General features: G+C 42.1%; 1 protein-coding gene across 2 annotated transcripts; it reads left to right on the top strand.

The window, feature by feature from the left end:
* Positions 1-2,197: 2,197 nt before the first annotated feature.
* On the top strand, positions 2,198-19,403 carry LOC126990633 (uncharacterized; the record flags this gene model as incomplete). 2 transcript variants are annotated; one of them, XM_050849317.1, is given in 5 exon segments in its annotated part: positions 2,198-2,901; positions 3,722-3,928; positions 5,559-5,796; positions 12,905-13,012; positions 19,286-19,403. In XM_050849317.1, coding segments are annotated over 5 exon segments (849 nt in total), but the record flags the coding sequence as incomplete, so codon positions are not given.
* Between the last annotated feature and the right edge of the window lie 1,396 nt (positions 19,404-20,799).

Raw genomic sequence — 20,799 nt, 5'->3', positions numbered from 1 at the left:
GAATTAGAGGAAACCAGTTGAAATACCTTAAGTACATAGAAGAAAATGAAAGTAATGATCTGCTTAGAAGAATAGTAGAAGAAAAACTAAATATACCCAAGGATTACTGGGTCCAGACAACTAATGAATTTTTTAAAAACTTAAAATTAAAACATTCAGATCTGAAGGGAATGAAGACACAAAATTTACAAGGAAAAATTAAGGAATGGGATACAGAAAATTGGAAGAAAAAAGTGGCAGAAAGATCTAGTTTAAAATTATATAATAAATTTAAGAAATTGATTAAGGAAGAAAAGTTTTATGACAACAAGCCATCATCAGAAATATTATATAAGGCAAGGACTAACAACCTAAAATTAAGTGACAGGAATAGGCACACGAATGGTGACACAAAATGCATCATGTGCAATAGTGAACTAGAAAATTTAACCCATTTTTTAATCCAGTGCCCAGCTTATGCAAATGAAAGAAAGAAGATATTGCAAATAGCAAGACTCACTACAGAGGAAGAAGAAGACTTAATTGGAGAACTATTATTTAAAGAAGAGCTGATCGAAGAAACCAAGCCAGTGATATATGAAATGTGTAGAAAGAGAGAACAACAAAGAAAAATTCTAGACACAAACAACTGAAGAGCTGAAAACTGACCAGTGAAGATCATCAGGGAAGCGCCGATACAAAGGCCAAGCTTCCCGAACGACACCTGACCAAGCTTCCCGAACGACACCTGACCTGAACGTTCCCGCGGTGCCCACCCTCTCACGACAATGGAGCCTCTCTCCTCACCCCCTACTTTGCCCCCTACGAAGAAAAGGAGGCCAAACTTTTCGGAAGAGGAACTACTAATGCTAATAGCACTGACACAAACCTAACCGAACTAACCCTACCTTTGTTCATAACCTCAGAAGCCAACACCACTTTTGTGAAAAGTTACCTTTAACATTTATCAGCACTATGGTATATATACAACACTTGCAACACAGTGATGTCCCTGCTCACCCACGCGTGCAAGATACTACGTTGCGAAGGATGGGGGGTTGATCCCCAAGTTTGTAGGCTTTAGGAAGGGAAATATGAGGAAAATGGTGTCGTGCGCGTAAACTGCATGCATATATATTTACCCCGTCTTCAATTGTGATGCTGTCCATAAATGGATGAAGGGCTTTAATAAAGGGGATATTCATAAGGTTTTGTTGGTAAGAGAACCGGGTAGGACACAAAGTAATGGTTTTAAACTGGATAAATTCAGATTCAACATGGACATAGGCAAAAATTGGTTTACTAACAGGGTGGTGGATGAGTGGAATAGGCTTAGCAGTCATGTGGTGAGTGCCAATACAATTGTTACATTAAAAAATAGATTAGATAAATTCATGGACAGCGATATTTGGTGGGGTTAGATACATGGGAGCTTAGGTTCAAAGGAGCTGCCTTGTACAGGCCTACCGGCATCTTGCAGACTCCTGCGTTCTTATGTTCTTATGTTCAAACTTCCTAGTTACTGTATTACTAAACATCTTACTGGTAGTTCATTCACTTCTTACAATTGTGTAACTACGTATAGTATAACTACGTAAAACATCGTTTATATGCATTTCCATACCTGTACGAAGGCTGTATGTTCCACTTGTAGCAGCGAAGGCGTGCAGGGAGAGGAGGCCGTAACTCACTTAGGGCGGCCCACACCCGACTTAACCTGCGGCGCCGCAACTCTCCTTAAAATGGCAGCGCCAGTGTTTTGAGTATACCAGCGGAATCGCTACGGCCGTAACTTCGTTTCAGAATCCGCCCCAGCTCTCTAACTTTTTAGGGGTATCTTAAATATATTTTATGTTTTCTCAATTTAAGTGTATTTCAAATATTTTAGTTATTCCAATATTTTTTTTTTTGGGGGGGGGGCCCGGGCCATCTGGCTCCCCATCCCCTTTTCCGGGCCTGCATATGCCTACAGCCGACGACACATTCCGTATTATGGTTGCAGCACATTATAAGCGAGTCAGTGTAACCGATAATCCATAAACTCGAGATTTTCTGGGGGGGGGGGGGGGGGGGGGGGGTATTTTTGGGGGGCCTGGGCCCCCTGGGGCCCCCCCCCCTGTATCCGCCCCTGGAAACATGCGATGGAGCGAAAGACCTATACTTTGGAGTGGTACAGTACAGGGAAAAGAAGCCCCGGCCCCGTAGTGTGTCAGCTCATATGATGGAAGCGCAGTGTATGAATGTGAATGCAAGTAATTACAGGTGGTCTGCGTCCCGTAGCAGTGTGTCAGATGTGTGACAGGGGTGTGGGCGAAACTGTCGCGCATGTGATACTGGTGTGTGGGAGGTACCGGAGAGAAAGGACGGAGATGATGAGGGTGGCACTGAGTGAGATGGGCTGGCATGTGAATGGGAGGATTGCAAGAACGGAGAGGGAATGGATGCTGCCGCTGCTGGGACGGAGTGCTGAAGCAAATGAGAGAATTATGGAAGCCATGAAGAGTTTTCTGGAAAAGATGTGGTGTGTAAGAAATAGGGAATATAATGATTTGTAATGGATACTGCTTGTTTCATTTTTACAGGTTGTGCCGATATGAAGGCCTGACTCTCCAACGGGTCACCTGTACAGCATGAGCAAGAGCAAGACTTGTGTACTACAGTGTGTTTGAACCTTGAGGCGCGGCGCGGCGGAGGGCTGGCCCAGACTGCTTACCATTACTGCTGCCTGCTGCTGTACTGTCAGGATGGACTGTGTCAGGATGGACTGCGACGAGGAGGGCCGCCCCCCTGCCTCCGTCTCCCCGGGGATCGCTGCCGAGGAGGAGAGGGTGAGGCGGCGACGCTCCACCCTGGGGGGCCGTGCCTGCCGCAGCATTGGGGGCAGGTTGTCCCTGGCGGCCCCCCCTCACCCGGGCCTGCACGGTGTGTTAACACCCCTAGGTTCTGTTAACTAACATTGTTAATTCGTCTGTTTATTAGGTCACTAGGTTTTGACTAAGGTTGACTAATTCATTTACTTACTTGTCTTACTTGTCGGAAGTTCTTGTGGAATCACCACAGCCAACTTGAAAGATTCATATTACTTTGAATACAAGTATATAATACTCAGTATACAGTATAGCCTTTGGTACTGCGGACACATACAATACAGGTTTAGTACTAGTAGCTTCGGCACGGGATTGGCGAAGCCCCTCCACTCGCCTCATTTGCCTGCCTCAGTCAGTCAGACAGTCGCCCCGCAATGGGGCACACTGCCAGAGTCTGGGGATTTCTTCACAGTCTTCTGCCTAAATGTACGGCAATTAAGGTAAACCTAACCTAGCTGAGTCAACTAGACCTCACGAGGCGCCTCCTCCCTCGCCCCATGTCAAAACTTATGGGGGTGGGTGTTAACCTGTAAAGGCCGATGATACCCCCCGCGTCTACCCCCCCACAGCTGCATTAATCGTCTTAAAATCAACTCTTGCAGAATGACCTGGAAGCAATTTTAGCTGTTAGTATACATATAAATACATCAGCATGTGAAATATTTTTGCTCAGCTCCCCCTGGTTGCTTCAGAATAATCGCCGGTAGTTAGAGATTGTGATGGCGCGTGCAACCCTCCGAGCTGGGCTGGACTGCTGAGGTGTCAGACTCGGTCCGTTGTGCACCCAGGGCCTTTTCCCGGTCTATTATGGGCCTGTTTGTTTGATTTTGGACCCTCTGTGACAGTGGGGCAGTCACAGTGTGATTTTTTTTCAGGCGTAGGAGGACTGGCCGCCTGCATTGGACCCCCGCATAACTGGCCCACGTGCACCATCTCCCGACATCATTGCAGCCTTTTTGGTCCCCCTTGGACGTTTACGGGCACGTGCAGAAGCAACAGCCGTTGCTACAGCTGCCGTAGCACTCATTGTTGGCGTGGCAGAGGTGGTGGTCACTTTACTGGGGTCGGTCTATGGGACAGAGGTAGGGTGCGTGGGGGAGGTGGTGATGGTCCGGGGCGACAGTGTAGACATAAGCCTACTCCTCAACCCAAATTAGCAGCATTACCAATGATAGCGCAGTTTTGATACGCGCTTAAAGTAGCTGTCCCATAAGGGACCTATCGGCCTGCGGTGATGCAGTCCCATATGGGACCTATCGGCCTTTACAGGTTAACACTTCCCTTCTATGGTGGAACAACGAGTAGTGGGTCTTTTTTTTCTTGACATTTAATATTCCCGTTTAGCTGCTGGAATGTTGTATAAAAAAATCAGTGCACAGGTATCGGTATCGGTCAAATATTGGGGTATCGGTATCGGTCAGAATTTTGGTATCAGTACATCCTTACAAGATAATCTTACTCCAAACTTATGACAGTAAATGATTCCGTATGAAAGCGCTTGCTACTGTCTGTTTGTACATGTGTCTGTGTGTGTGTGTGTATTTACCTAGTTGTGGCTTTACAGGGCCTGGGCTTACACTCGTGTGGTCCCGTCTCCGTATCTGTACTTGTCCAACTTTTCCTTAACCCTTAGATTACAGCGATCGTATGTATAAGTGCGCTACCACACGCCCCACCCGTACGGGGATCATATGTATATTCATCACACTCTACGCTCCCTATGTTTCAAATATGCTACCAGTTCTTGACTCAGAAGAATGGTGGAGGCATCTGGGATCCGTACACACTCATTCGTCTCCAGCGTGTAGCCTACCGAAGGCCACAGATCATTTTCCACTTGTGTTCGGAATACATCTGGCATGTCTCGTGACGCATCAAGCAGTTCAATTGCTCCGGGGGGAAGTAGAGCGCAGGCGAATCAGTGTGACAGTGACTCTGATGACTGCTATGGTAGTGACATTGACAGAGGAGGGAGGGGCAAGTAGGTAGAGAGAGAGAGAGTGTGAGAGCAAGTGGGGTGCTTTCATGCGACACGTCACGGCCACAAGAAAATGCGCAATATTTTCAGCTGTCATAACTTTATTATTATTAGGAGAGAAGTTTTATCACACCACCACATATACTAGATTAATATACAATTATTGCAAAGAAGAAAGACACCATTTCCACTTCTTTCAAATGTCATGGGTGAAGGACAAATTTAAACAAAATGAGAGCATGTGCCCTTGCTTTTTCCGTGACCCACTAATGTATTGATTATGTTCTTTTTTTTTTTAAGGTTAGAGTAACAAAATCCCCAAAAAAGGCAGACTTTCCCAATGTCCAGGAACATAACCCTCCCCTATTACCATAGTTTCCTTTGGGGAAATTATGTTTAAATAACGCGATTTTAAATAATGCGACATCTCCAGGAACGTAACCCTTGCGTTAATCGAGAGGTGACTGTACTGTAGATCCTTGCAGCACACAAGTCTGTACACCAAATCAAAGTGTTGCTTCATGAATAGTTTAATCCAGATACAAATATATAACAAAGACAGATTCAAAAATACCTTAAACTATCCTCTTGGCAGCATCAGACCTAAGATTATTCTTGCAGATTGATTGAAGAGGAACTGGGTCCACTGCACCCAGGCATGATCAGCTTGTTGTTATAGGCTGGGCAGCAGCAAGATTCATGTAGCCACATAGATAAATTACACTTTTTTCCAGACCAAGTGCTTCAAGTCGATGAAGGTCAGCCGTGGGATATAAAGCTCACGCAACTGTTAGACATTGGTCTGCGTGAAGCCATGAGAAGACTAGAGGCGCGGCTGCCTGCAGATGAGTGCGCACCAGAGCTAAGGGCTGCTGTCTTCACACAGGCTGGATCCATGTCAATGGAGCTGGCAGAGCATGTGGGGTGCTTTACACCTTCTGCTACTCCTGGGCATAATTCATTTCCTACAAGGTTAGCCATCAGTTAACTCAGTAACTTTAAAGTCATTATAGTTTACTGTTTTTACAAAATGACTGAAGTGGGTGCTTAAGGGGGATACTAGATAATAATAGACAATAGACTTCTGTTTTTACTTCAGGGGATCATGCACACTCAGTCTTTTTGTCACTTATTGTTCTACATGTGTACTAATAACCATAGCTGGGCGTTATCACGATAAGTTATCGCGATACTTTATCACTGATAACAAAATCGGGTTATCGGCCATCCGCTACTTATTTAAATACATATCAGTATCTTCGTTACTTTTGTGACCAAACTAGCGATAATCGCTACTTTTTTCCACCTCTCAGGAAAAAAAACGTTGTCTCCTCCCTACTGGGCATGCGTGGCCCGGGCGCCCGGTGTTGTATGAAAAAACTTTGGGGTGTGAAATATCTACGGTGAAGAGATTTCATAATTAGATTATCAACATTAAAACACTAGGTTATTTCTTTATGTTAGACTCAAAAATCAATATATCAAAGAGAAAAATCATTTAACTCTGCCCCAAAAATTATTATTCACTGCCTCAAATTTAAAACTCCATATACGTGTGTGAGCATGCCATGGTATTGAAGGCACCCAGTGTTGTGTTATTTGGTGTCCCATCATCAAAAGCTGGCGTTTTTGTTTACAAACACTGGTCTCTCATGAACTGCGCATGTTCAGACCACTAAACGTAGCACTGTACAGTCTCACAAAGCTTTTTAACACATTAAGAGTTGCTGGAAAGCTAAATCAGACATACAGTACCACCATCCTCGCTGTTTCTAGAACGACACTCTGTACATATAAATACAACTCGTACAGAGTGTCGTTTTGGAAACAGCGAGGATGGTGGTAGTGGTACTGTATGTCTGATTCAGCCTTCCAGCAACTTTTAATTACGGTTAAAAAGCTTTGTGAGACTGTACAGGTCTACACTTGCTGGTCTGAGCATGCGCAGTTCACGAGAGACCAGTGTTTGTAAAAAAAGTGCCAGCTTTTGACGGTGGGGACACCAAATAACACAACACTGGTTCAGGCGTTTCTAGTATTACCGTCCATAGGTATGTGTCAACGTGTGGTTTTTGGGTTTTGTAAGTTTTCTAAAATACAGATAATGAAAATTTGAATTCATCTATGTTTTTTATTTGAAATATCAATATAGTATCGTTTTTGCCTATTGGAGTTATCGCTTGCTAGTATCAGAATTGTGGATTTATATCAGGTATCGGTTATCGCCTATATTTGTGTCTCCATTTAACGAATATCGGTTATCACCGATAAGGCTTTCCATTATCAGTTATCGGTTATCGAGAATAAGGTTTTCTTTTATCGTGCCCAGCTATGGTAAGAACATTATTTTCATTCCCAGCTAACAGTTGTATTTTTCTTGATACTACTAGTGAAATGTACCCCAAAGAGCAAAAGTATGTAGTAAGTACAGTGTTGTGTGCACTACCTGCTAAAAGTAGTGGCACTACCGCTACCACTACTTCAGTCAAATTGTAGTGTAGTTGAATTCATCTATGTTTTTTTTATTTGAAATATCAGTATAGTATCGTTTTCGCCTATCGGGCTTATTGCTAGCTAGTATCGGAATTGTGGATTTATATCGGGTACCGCTACCGCTACAGCTACTCATTTCTAAATGTAGTGCACTACCATTACTACTGCCGCTACTGCTGCTTGTAAACAGTAAGTTCTGAAAGAACATAATTCTCTTTTATACATATTGTTACTGTACATTCCATGTCCTTGATACAGTACTGAGTAAGTCACTTTACACTTTCTGTACGTGAGGCTAGAAGATTCACTCGCCTCCCTCTGCTGTGCTGGTTGACTCACCCAGTTTTTACCAGTTTCCAAGGCTTCGTGAGCCGTGATCAGGAATATCCACGATTGACTAATCACTTACTGATACCTTATCAGGTGTGTCCATGGCAGGGAAAGGCAGGAGTACACTTTCTTGACATTTATTGTGCCAAGCAGGAGGATACTGTAACTGTACGTCTAACTCTCATTGTTGCTACCCAAACACTGTCCCATGCCTCGAGGTGGGCGACTGAGACCGTGACTGACCAGAGTGATCGGCCACGACTCAGCCCACTGAACTGTACACGTTTCATTCGTGTTTTCATCACGTACGTAGTTGGTCCACCCCGAATAGCGAGTAGTGACTAGCCCTCCCTAAAAATGTAGTGCCGCTACCGTTTTTGCCGCTCTTTCTAAAAAAGAGTGGCACTACCGCTACAGCTACTAAAGAAGTAGCTTTGCTACATGGCGGCGCTACTAGTAGTGCCGCTATGCCCAACACTGAGTATGTAGTTGACATTGTGACTGGAGACAATACAGCTTGATTTAGCACATTGCTGGTAATATAGCATGACAAATAATCAATTGCAGACAAGTCAAGGACAGTCACCTCTTGATTAACACAAGTTTAAACAACACGTTTTTGATTTAACATGAGTTTATATTTAAGGAGATACGATTAACTGATGCAATATTTTCAATTTAATGCGCATTTAATCGATGACGTCACGTGCACCCACGCTACTTCTGGGGTGGGTTTGAGAGTACAACTCGGGCAGCCCTAGGCGCCCAGACCACCCGGACCCCTCTATCAAACTCTTTTGTGCGCCTATCAGTTGAGCCTCTTCATTGCTATGGTAATGGCGCCTCACTGGCAGCAACATGGCTTCTGCTGCTCTCTCTGTAGCTGTTCTGGCAGCAAAATGGCGTCCGCTGATCTTCATGACGATGTTTAAACAAGCATCACAAGCTGTTCTGGCAGACAAGCTCCTTGCAACAGAGGATGAAAAGGAAGCTGCAGTGGTTATGGTGGCACAGAAAGGTGAAATGCAATGGAAGCACTTATACGTGTTTGTTTGGGCCGCCATATTTGCTGATGACGTCATTGCAGCACGGAGGTGCTCCACCTCTCCAAACCGGGCTGCAGCGGGCAGTCAGAGTTGGCAACTTGTGCTGCAGTGTCACGCGTTTGAGAGGAACGTGTGTTTTTGTTGTTTCCGTCTAAGTCTATATACACCAAGTCAAGTCATATGCAGGTTTGTGGGAGGAGATACGGCAGAGGCGTGGTTTATGTGTGACTGCTTGGAGCCAAACTAGAGAATGTAGAAACAGGGATTTAGAGAAAATGAAGAAAGGTGGACTAATGTAAATCAATCACTTCAACATGCCCTCCCTCACACCCCACACCATCGTTTATAGGCATTGAAATTACAGTCACGCAATAGCACAATAAAAAGGCATATTTTTTTCATCAGTGGCTTGCCTGAACGCGCTGTGAAAGAAGGCAAGCATGCACATCCGAAGTGCACACACGGCCGCAACTTTAGTCACCCCTAAGTGGCGGGTATTTTTTTTTTTGTTTTTTTTTTACCTTCAAGTGACGTCATCCCACTGCTCCGCCCCCAAACCACCCCCTGCGCATACCGGTCACAGCTTTGAAACAGAGTGACTTGACTTGGTATGCATAGACTTAGGTTTCCGTGACCTACTAATGTATTAATAATGTGTTTTTTTAAGGTTAGAGTAACAAAATCCCAAAAATAGGCAGACTTTCCCAGTGTCCAGGAATGTAACCCCCCCCCTATTACTGTTGTTTCTTATGGGGAAATTCTGTTTAAATAACGCGATTTTAAATAGCACGACATCTCCAGGAACATAACCTTCATGTTAATCAAGAGGTGACCGTACAGTCATAACTCGGTTTACGAGTTTAATTCGTCCCGGAATTTTGCTCGCACACCAAAACACTCGTAAACCAAAATGAATTTCCCCATTGAAATTAATGTAAATCCCATTAATTTGTCCCATATCCCAACAAAATATTTATATTAAAATCAATTTATGTGTTATTTTACCCAGAATTGAATTAATTTTATTAAAAACAACAATGATAAATAATATAAAACACAAATCAATGTGTTACGATTGTTACGGAGACTCCTGCAACTGCTAATTACACTCGAGGTGTAGTCTTTGCACCGGGGTTTAGCAGCCGCAGTTTCCCTATTCTTGAGGCACTGGAACTGCATTCAACCACCAACGTGAAGCTAACCCGACGTATCATCTAAGATGGAGGGCGAACTGGAGTCAGTCAAGTCCAGGAGAGCATATAAGCTGCCGAGACTCGCAACCCAGTCCTCCTGTTCTGAGTACAGCACCCTCTCGAGTTTCGCGATCTTCGAGTTTCGCAGTTAGTCCTAAATTACGAGTGTCGCAGTTAGTCCTAAATTCTTACCATCCCGACTTTCACGCATTATCACCCCAAGTTTCGCGCTGCTTTGACATGTACGGGTCACGTCTACTTACCATCGGCATCACTCATGCTACCTTTAAAGGTAGTATCACACTGTCAATGTTCCAGAGTTGGGTGCTGTAACCGGAAGGGATAACAATAAACAAGATAAACGAGTTTAGTGCTATACCTTCAGAACAAAGCATGCGCAAAACTCAGGAGGGTACTGTAGGAGTAACTAAATATTTTTATATGTACCGTATTTTGCGGCATACAACTCGCACCTTTTTCATTTAAAAAAATTCCAGAAAGTTACCCCTGCGTGGTATACGCCGAAGGTACAATTTTTTTTTTCCCCTTTTTCCGCCGTAATTTTGAAGTTTGCGTAAGGTTTTATGGGTCAGCGTGACTCTTAGGCTGCCACGCAACTTCTCAATGCCATTCTCATATGAGCTATGAGCGTAGCTCACTTCCTTTATATCACAACTAGGTAAATACAAGGAAGGGGAAAGGGAGGAGAGAGACAGTGAGTGATAAAAAAATACAGATAGAGGATGTAAGAAGGGAGAACAAGGAAGAGGAGTGGAGGAAACAGGGATGAAAACAAGGAGAACTGAGAAGGGTGTGGGGAGGGAGGGGCAGAAGGGAGTCAGGTCAGGGCTTCAGTCAGGACATGACCTGACTCTCCCTTCTGCCCCTCCCTCCCTACACCCTTCTCATCTCCCCTTCTGTGTGTGTGTGTGTGTGTATTTACCTAGTTGTGGTTTTACGGGGCCTGGGCTTACGCTTGTGTGGTCCCGTCTCCGTATCTGTATTTGTCCAACTTTTCCTTAAAACTTTGCACACTTCGCCGATACTACATCCTCACTTAGTCTGTTCCAAACCTCTATATTTCTTTGTGGGAAGCTATATTTCTTTATGGCTCTTAAGCATCTTCCTTTCCTCAATTTTTTACTGTGTCCTCTTGTGTTCCTGGTGTTTTATTCCTTCTTTTAGTAGTAACTCCTCATTATCTACTTTTTCCATTTTGCTCAATAATTTATAAATTTGTATTAGGTCTCCCCTTTCTCTTCTTTGTTCTAGTGTTGGTAGGTCCATTTCCTTTAATCTTTCTTCATATGACAATCCCTCCAGTTCTGGAACCATTTTTGTTGACATCCTTTGTATTCTTTCTAGTTTTTTTATGTGTTTCTTCTTATGGGGAGACCACACCGCCTCCGCATACTATTCTAATTTTGCCCTAATCATAGTGGTTATTAACTTTTTCATCATATCCTTATCCATGCAGTGTAATGCTAAACCTATGTTTCTCACCATATTATACGTATCACCGAATATCCGATTTACATGACTCTCAGGCTGTTGATTATCTTGTATTGTCACTCCCAGATCTCTCTCTTCTTGAACTTTCTTTAATATTTCTCTATCTCCCATTTTATATGTCCATTTAGGTCTCCTTCACTCTTTCCCATTTCCATTACATGACATTTCTTCACATTGAATTCCATCTCCCATTTCAAACTCAATTTCCAAATCTTGTTCAGGTCAGCTTGCAGAATTTCACGGTCTTTACTGTTTCTTATATGTTTTAGCAGTTTTGCATCGTCTGCAAACAGGCTCATATAACTGTATACTCCCTCTGGCATATAGTTTACAATGTAAACTATATGTATTATAGTACGTCAGACAAACTATAGTACTTTTCCTAGTATATGTAAACTTTACATATACCAGGAAAAGTACTGGTGCCAATACCAATCCCTGAGGCACTCCACTCTCTAAGATTCTCCATTCCGATTTTATGTCCTTTACCACTGTTCTCATCTCTCTTCCTCTTAAGTAGCTTTCCATCCAGTTCTTCATTTTCCCTTTCAATCCTCCTTTATTTTCCAACTTCCATAGCAGTCTTGCATGAGGGGTTGAATAATGCAGAGTAGATTCATTGACGTATGAGTGGATAGGACAGTTTGTTTGAGAAAGATCATTAACGAACAACAGAAAGAGAGTGGGAAGAACAGGGCAGAACCCTGCAGGACACCACTGCTTATACGTTTAGGGAAAGAAGTGACTGTCTACCACACCAGAGATAGATCAGCTGGAAGGGAAAGTGGAGATATAAGTACAGAGGGGGATAAAACTTGTAGGAGGGTAGTTTAGAAAGCAAAGATTTGCGCTAGACTGTTAAAAGCTTTTGAGAAATTTAAAGCAACAGCAAAAGTTTCAGTGAAACTGCCAAGAGAGGATTACCATAAGTCAGTTAAGAAAGCAAAATGATCACCAGTAGAATGCCCCTTGCGGAACCCGTACATACTTGTGATAAAAAAGAGGTCAGCGGTTGATAGATGCCTAAGAACTTTACTGTTTAGGAATGTTTCAGAAGCTTTAAAAAGACAACAAAGTAAAGCTTTAGAACTGTAGTTTGAGGAATTAGAGTGGTCACCTCTCTTAGGCACAAGCTGTATGCAGGAGTACTTCCAGCAGGAAGGCAAGGTGGATGTTGAAAGGCAGAGACGAAAGAGTTGACCAGGCAGGGTTTCAGTATGGAAGCACAGTTTTCAAGGACAATAGGATACTTTAGTAACACTTTATTTACATTAAGAATACTGTGTTAGTTTGTGTACATAAGGCCACTTTAAATATAGCTGCATTGTTGGCAGTTTTAACATTTTGAATTCAAATAAATAGAATGGGACCTAGGATTTTTTTTCTTGCTCATGTCCCATGATTTTTTTTTTTTTTTTCCATCTGCTGTGGTGTTCCACATGCCTTATTTTTATGCTTGTTTGCATTTGTAGCATATGAGCTTTAATTGTAAAATTCTAATTGCAGTGCCAGCATTGAGATGTACAAAGAGAAAACAAGAGAGATGGAAGAGGAATACAACAAATGGAAAGCAATGAGAAGGCAGAGAGAGGCAGATTGTCGCACAGCTGAAATGTGAGTAACATTCAAGAAGGAGATATGTGTGACTGTGCTGAGGAACTTGTGCAGCATCAACATCTGCATTCAGTTGACCCATGGGTGAGGGGATGAGCCAGACGGAACAGTGGATCAGCTGAGTTCAACAGATCCCTCACAGTATTCCCTTAGCATCTCTTACAGGCAATCTTTTAATGGAAACAGCAATCATAGTTGAACGAAACATTTGTAAAAGGTATGAATATGGAGAATATGTGACACTGGCCACTCTCATAACTATGATGTCTGTTTTGTTTACATTCACTGCCCTGCCTGACTTGATGGGGCATTCAGTGCCTTCTTGGCAAGATTTGTTAGCTCATGTGTAATAATTGAGAGGGTGCAAAGACTTACAGTAGAGAAAATCAGTGAAGAGCAAGGAGGCTTCAGGAAGGGAAGGGGATGTGTGGATCTGATATTTGCCTTCAGGATGGTAGTAGAAAAAATAATAGCAAAAGGAAAGAAACTATACGCTGCCTTCATGGATTTGGAAAAAGCTTATGACAGAGTCGATTGGATTGCATTGTGGGATGTTTTAAAGATTTATGGCGTGGGAGGAAAACTGCTTAGTGCAATAAAGTCTTTCTATGAGGATGCATCTGCATGTGTCAAAATTACTGGAGAAACAAATGAACATTTTGAGATAAAAGTGGGCTTAAGACAAGGGTGCGTCTTGTCGCCGTGATTATTCAATATTTATATGGATGGTGTCATTAGAGTAATGAAGGGCAAAGTTGGAGAAGTTTGAGTAAGACTGTTCGATGAGGGAAGTAAGTGGGTACTGAATTCGATACTGTTTGCTGATGACACAGTGCTCATTGCAGAAAATGAAAGTGACCTACAAAATTTGGTCAGTGTTTTTGATAGTGTCTGTAATAGGAGAAAGCTGAAAGTAAATGTCAACAAAAGTAAAGTGATGGTTAGTGAGCGAAGTAGAAGTGAGGTTGTAGATTTTGTATGTCCATACAGAGTGGGAATTGAATGTGAAAAAGAATGCAAAATAATTTTGAATGGTGAAGAAATGGAGAAGGTCAATGAGTTTAAGTACCTTGGATCAGTTATGTGTAAGCATGGTGGTATGGAGGGAGAGATAAGAGAAAGGGCATTGCAAGGAAGAAGGGTGGTAGGGTCTTTGGGACGAATCATGAATGGCAGAAGTGTGAGCATGGAAGTAAAAGGGGATTTGAGAAATACAATAATAGTACCAACCCTCACATATGCAAGTGAAACGTGGGCCTAAAATGAAAGTCAGAGGTCTAGAGTGCAGGCAGTGAATATGAGTTATTTGAGGAGTGCTTGTGGTGTGAGTAGAACGGATGGAATGAGTAATGAAAGTATGTACGAGCATTTTGGAATGTGTCACAGGGGTGAAGGGAAGAAGTGTGGAGTGGTGAAAGAAGTGAAGCGACAGACCTTAAAGTGGTTTGGCCACATGGAGCGAATGGAGGAGAGTAAGATGACCAGAAGGGTGTATGTGAGTGAGATAGAGGGAGGGAATGCTAGAGGACGACCTCCAGTGAAATGGAGGGATAGGGTGCAAGAGTACGTTGGGGAGAGGGGGTAAAGATATTTGAGAAACTTTGAGCAGGCAAGGAGGGAGTGTCTGGATAGAGAAGGTTGGAAGCTCTTCTGCCGTGGCCATCCCCTGGTGGGAGCTCCTAGGAGCAGGCGTCGATGAAATGATGATGATATATATATATATATATATATATATATATATATATAAATATATATATATATATATATATATATATATATATATATATACAGGTAACTCGATTTACGCAAGTATTGTGTCCTTGAAGAGGTCACGTAAATCAAATACAATGAAAATCAAACAAGAGGTAGGTTTGTACCTTTATTGCCTACTGTATCACTCTGACTCCTCTCCCTCTCGTGGTTCCTCCTCTGGCTGCTCTTCCCCTTGTGGTAGCTCAGCGAGGGTGTTGTTGTTGTCGAGTAGCGTGGCAGCATGGGTACTGTATTGTTGTTCAAGTGGCGCGCGGGAAGAACTGAGCTCAGCTGTGTGAGTCCAGTTGCGTGAGACATCTGGTGACCACTCCACAGCAGCGAGGGTGTTGCTGTTGAGTAGCGTGGCAGCGTGGGTACTGTATTGTTGTTAAAGTGGCGCGTGGGAAGAACTGAGCTCAGCTGTGTGGCTGCGGCGCCGTGTGAGTCCAGTTGCGTGAGACATCTGGTGGCCACTTCATAAAATATCGTGTATAAGTGGAAAAAAACGTGTAAATTAAACATTTATTTGGATTTTGGACCCCGCGTTATTTAAAAAAACGCGTAAACCAAACTCGCGTAAATTGAGTTACCTGTATATATATATATATATATATATATATATATATATATATATATATATATATATATATATATATATATATATATGTGTGTGTGTGTGTGTGTGTGTGTGTGTGTGTGTGTGTGTACACTCAACCCTCGATTTAACGGACTCCAGTTTAATGGATTTCGGATTTAACGGACCACAAAATCTCAACAGACACCAGCTTTAAGGCGGACACACTCTATACGATGCGGCCTGTCCGGCGGCCGAAAAGTGGGCGAAGCTAGAGGCCATGAGGCAGTGTGTGTGTGTGTAATTTGTGCGGCGCGGCCTCACGACACGGCCCAATGGCCTTCTGTTTATGTTTGAAACTCCCTCCGGCGTGGTCCGCCGCCTCACAGTGTGTGTCACCTTGCGGCGCGGCCTTGAGGCGAGAATTATCAGAGCGACACTGACAGCCGTGGTGTACACATCATCTACGCTCCACGATGTCTGACGAGTAAATTCTCTTTCAAACAAACGAGGTTGAAGGAAACGGCTGTTTCTGCATTATCCAGCTTCTACTGCGTTTTCTCTATGTCCTATTAACTCTTTTGACGGTGTTTAAAGCCCTGAGGAGCTGTCCAAAAGTTAAGTTGTTGGTTGCAACAGGGTTGCCCAGGGAACATCTTCAGGCTGAATGGAGCTTGTCTGGGTTGCTCCTTATATACGCTCGTGATTGGCTGGTGTGGCGTGCAGAATTTGCGCGGTGGGAGCTGCGCGGGGTCCCTCGCTGCGCTATGTGTTGTTATTTTTGTTCTTCCTCCTCTGCGTGGGCAAGATTTGTAGATCTTGAGCTTGGGTGTTCATTGTTGGTCCTAGAGCTTCTATGTAGAGGGCCTCCAGGAACAAGAGTCGGCGGGGGTCAGGTTCTCTGTCAAGTATTTTTGTTAAGTCTTCTAGGTGGCTGCGAGTTAGGGTTTCCTTGTGTTTGACAGTGCAGTGGTTCTTGATTGCACCGTTTTGTAGGTGGCATGTTAGGCACCTAGTCAGTTTCGTCCGTGTCATCCCGATATATGTATGAGGCCCACAGTCCTCAATAGCGCAGGTGTGCTCGTAGATGACATGGTCTTCCTGAAGAGGTGCCGGTGGTGGTGTCTGGCAATTCTTGATGAGTGGGTTGGCTGTTTTGGAGGTCTTGTAGTAGATGGTGAATGATATGGCATGGTCTGCGTCTGTCGGTTTCACGTTCTTCTGGATGATGTCTTTGATCACCCTTTCATCTGTCTTATATTCAGTGGACATATAATTCCTGTAGTAGAGGTTGGTGTTCTCGTTTGTACAGGTGGTTGCAGGGTTGTACCATTTGTCTAGGGTGTATATATATATATATATATATATATATATATATATATATATATATATATATATATATATATATATATATATATATATATATATATATATATATATATATATATATATATTTTTTTTTTTTTTTTTTTTTTACGTTGATTGCCTATTGCGCTGGTAGGCATCTTCCCGGTGGGGCCTGATGGTCGGCCCAGCCCGTTCTGGCGCAGGCCATATATATATATTTATATATATATATATATATATATATATATATATATATATATATATATATATATATATATACAGTCGTCCCTCAAATAATACGGGGGTTAGGGACCCAGGATCCCGGTACTATTCGAAAATCCATATGAAATTTGTGCCCCCCCTAAAAACACTCCTGGGCTGCATTTGAGAGAGGGAATCGGGACTCTCAGAACGTCCCGAGTGATCTCAGACGCGTGACGTGGCAGCACAAGTTGCCAACTCGGCACGTCTGCTGGCTCCCGGCTTGGAGAGCCTTCGTGCTGTGATGACGTCATCAGTAAATATGGCGGCCCAAACAAACATATATAAGTGTTTCCATTGCATTTCACCTCTCTGTGCCACAATAACCACTTTGTGGTCTACCATGCACACGCAGACCAACGGCTGCCGTGCTGTGAGCGCCGGCACCGACGCTCAACGTCAGCGGCCTTGTGCTTCTTCATTTGGAGACAGTTTTTTTTCTTTGGAAACTACTAAAATGTAACTTATTGCAATTTCATCATCCGCCGCCGCAGCTGCAAAATAGCTCGCAGAGGGTTTAGGGTGGGGGAACATATTTAAACTAACCCCCCCTGGACCCCCCCACATGTATATGCAACTTATTTCTGCGAGGTGTGTTAGTTACCCGTGAAATGTCAACACGTGAAGATGTCACGCTCTCCCTCCCTGCCCCCTCCATTGCGCCCTGAGGCACCCGCAAAAAAACTCGCTAACTTTTCAAAAATCGCTAGTGGCATTACTAGCAGTTTGCGACGCACATAAATGGGGTTCAAAATGTGTAGAATAATCATACCTGGGCACTTCCGCACCTCGGTCCGGACCTCCGCTCCTCCGCACCTGCGGACCGCCAAACGAGGTGCGGAAGCCCGGAAGTGCGGAACGTTTTCAAAAGTGCGGAAGTAACAGGTGCGGACAGGCGAAATTTTGGGTCCAGACTTCCGCACCTGAGATTTTCAAAGATAAAAAAACGAAGACGACAAACAGTCCGCGGCATTACTTTCGCGCGTTTTGGCGGGCTATGTGCTACCAGCTGATCACTGTGTCAATTTTCTTTTTCTTTTCAGAATCTTTTGACATTTAGTGATTCACTGCGATTGTTTAGTGTTTAGTGTTTACAAATAAACATGGACAGATACGTGAAAAGAGGTGATAGCGACAGGAGCAGGAGTGTGTCAGGGGATAGTAGCGTCAATAGCGTGAGCTACAGAACCAGCACGCCTGCACCGTCAGCCTCCAGAACCCCTACGCCGCTGGCGACGTCAGACATTTCCTTGTCTGACGTGGAGCTGGACCCTTTCCAGTGTAATGCCAGAATTTAATTAAGAATGGGAAAATGTAAATTAGGGAGGAATAAGCCGTTACCGCATAGAACATTCCAGACTCGCGCTTGAGAGGCCCACCCCATTTGAAGGTAAATATCTCTCTCTCTCTCTCTCTCTCTCTCTCTCTCTCTCTCTCTCTAAATATATATATATATATATATATATATATATATATATATATATATATATATATATATATATATATATATATATATATATTTCTATATATATATATATATCTATATATATATATATATATATATATATATATATATATATATATATATATATATATATATATATATGAAGCTTGATGTATTATTGCCTTGTACTATTTTGTTTTATTTTTGAGGTGCGGACTAGTTTTTTCAGGCGCGCTTTAATAGTTTTGCGTACAGTAGCGGAGGTGCGGAGGTCCGGTAGCGGAGGTGCGGAGGTCCGGTAGCGGACCGAGCGAAAAAATTTTAGGCGCGGAAGTACAGGTGCGGACTACCTGCGTCCGAAGTGCGGAGGAGCGGTAGCGGACTACCCCAAATCCAGTAACGCGCCCAGCTCTGAGAATAATGAGATCTAACCGATGGTAAGTGTGAGAAGAGACGGGGAACAAAGTATCCCAGTCCCCCCCGTGACGCCCTGAGGCGGCCGCAAAAAACTCACTAACATTTCAAAAATCACTAGCAGCGATTCTATCAATTTGCGAGGCATATATATGGGGTTCAAAATGCATAGAATTATGAGATCTAACCCATGGTTAGGGTGAGAAGTACCACCGTGAGATGGGCAACTCTCTGAACATACAGTATATTTAATTTTCATTTAAATCATGATTTTTTTTACTCTGATTTAAATCAATTTCAATCACTTGATTTAAATAATTTGATATAAATCAAACCAACAGTGATATATATATATATATATATATATATATATATATATATATATATATATATATATATATATATATATATATATATATGTGTGTGTGTGTGTGTGTGTGTGTATTTAATTGTCTGCTTCACAAAGCCTCTTCTTATGCAGGGTGTTCCAAGAAGCCAAATCCATGGTGACCACAGTGGATGAAAGTCAGGAGGCCCACCTTAGTCCTGCCCAGCAGAGCTTCCTGGAAAGCTGGTCTGACTATTCGTGTTACATTGAGGTGTGTTTCCTGCCAGCTTCTTTGAGTTAACTATTTTGGGTGGGCAGTTTCTTTCATATGACAAAGTTTAGATACAAGAATATTCATTTTTTAGGCAAAATTTTTGGCATGTTCACAACCAATACTCCTTTGAAAGGCATAAATTCTAGTAAAATCCCAGAAATATGCTAATAGAATTCCTAAATATTCTTGTGAAACCAAAGTGCAAATCCTGCTAGATTTAGAATGAAGTAAATTTATCACTGAAGGCTGAATAGGTGCACCTAACATCACCATAGCCGATCCAGGATTCAGGACATTTCCTAATAGTCCAGGCTACAGGAAGGTGGACCTTGCATTTCGATATATATAATGTTTTTTTGTTGAACCTAGTCAATTCGTGGGTGCTGAATCCAAATCCGATGTATGCCAGACTGTAAATGTTGAGCATTTTTTTCTAGAGGTGACAATTCAAAGAAATTAAGTTTTTCAATAACTCTAAAATATTAGCTTAAGACCCTATATATGTATTGAACATGAATATAAATATTTATTGGTGTCAAAATTATGGCTCTATCTTAGTCTCTGTGATATGGACTTTTCATTATTTTATTTTCACAAATCAAAACCAACACAGTATCATGCAGGTAGCCATTGAGAGAGGTACATTCTAATCACATAGAGTTTAGTATTTATATATATATATATATATATATATATATATATATATATATATATATATATATATATATATATATATATATATATATATATATATATATATATATATATATATATATATATATATATATATATATATATATATATATATATATATATATATATATATATATATATATATATATATATATATATATATATATATATATATATATATATATATATATATATATATATATATATATATATATATATATATATATATATATAGTGGCTTAAAACTACCCACATGCTGTCCTGAAGACCACCCATCAACCCGGACTCTAGAGGAAGCCAATCAAGAACGAGTTCCGGGGCAGCATGAGCCAATGCAAGATGGCTCCACTATAAACACAGAACGGGCTGGGCCGACCATCAGGCCCCACCTGGGAGAAGCACCATCAGGCCCCACCAGGAAGATGCAAAAAAAAAAAAAAAAAAAAAAATATAGGGTGCATAGAAATACCAACATTGGAAGAGAAATTGTATGTAATAGCTCAAGGAAAGAAAGTATAAGTAAACATTATTGACTGTACATGGCGTGCAAGCAGAACATTGGTTTGCTTACATTCAAATAAAAATAATAATATCAAAATACACTTATTATAATTGTTGAGAAAGTCACATGGATACAGTTTATGCAATTCTACACTGTTCCAAATATTTTCATGGTTTGAGTGAAGATACTCAATGAGCT

This window comes from Eriocheir sinensis, unplaced genomic scaffold (assembly GCF_024679095.1).
Source record: "Eriocheir sinensis breed Jianghai 21 unplaced genomic scaffold, ASM2467909v1 Scaffold1828, whole genome shotgun sequence".
Taxonomy (NCBI): domain Eukaryota; kingdom Metazoa; phylum Arthropoda; class Malacostraca; order Decapoda; family Varunidae; genus Eriocheir; species Eriocheir sinensis.
This window is presented reverse-complemented; position numbering and strand designations above follow the sequence as displayed.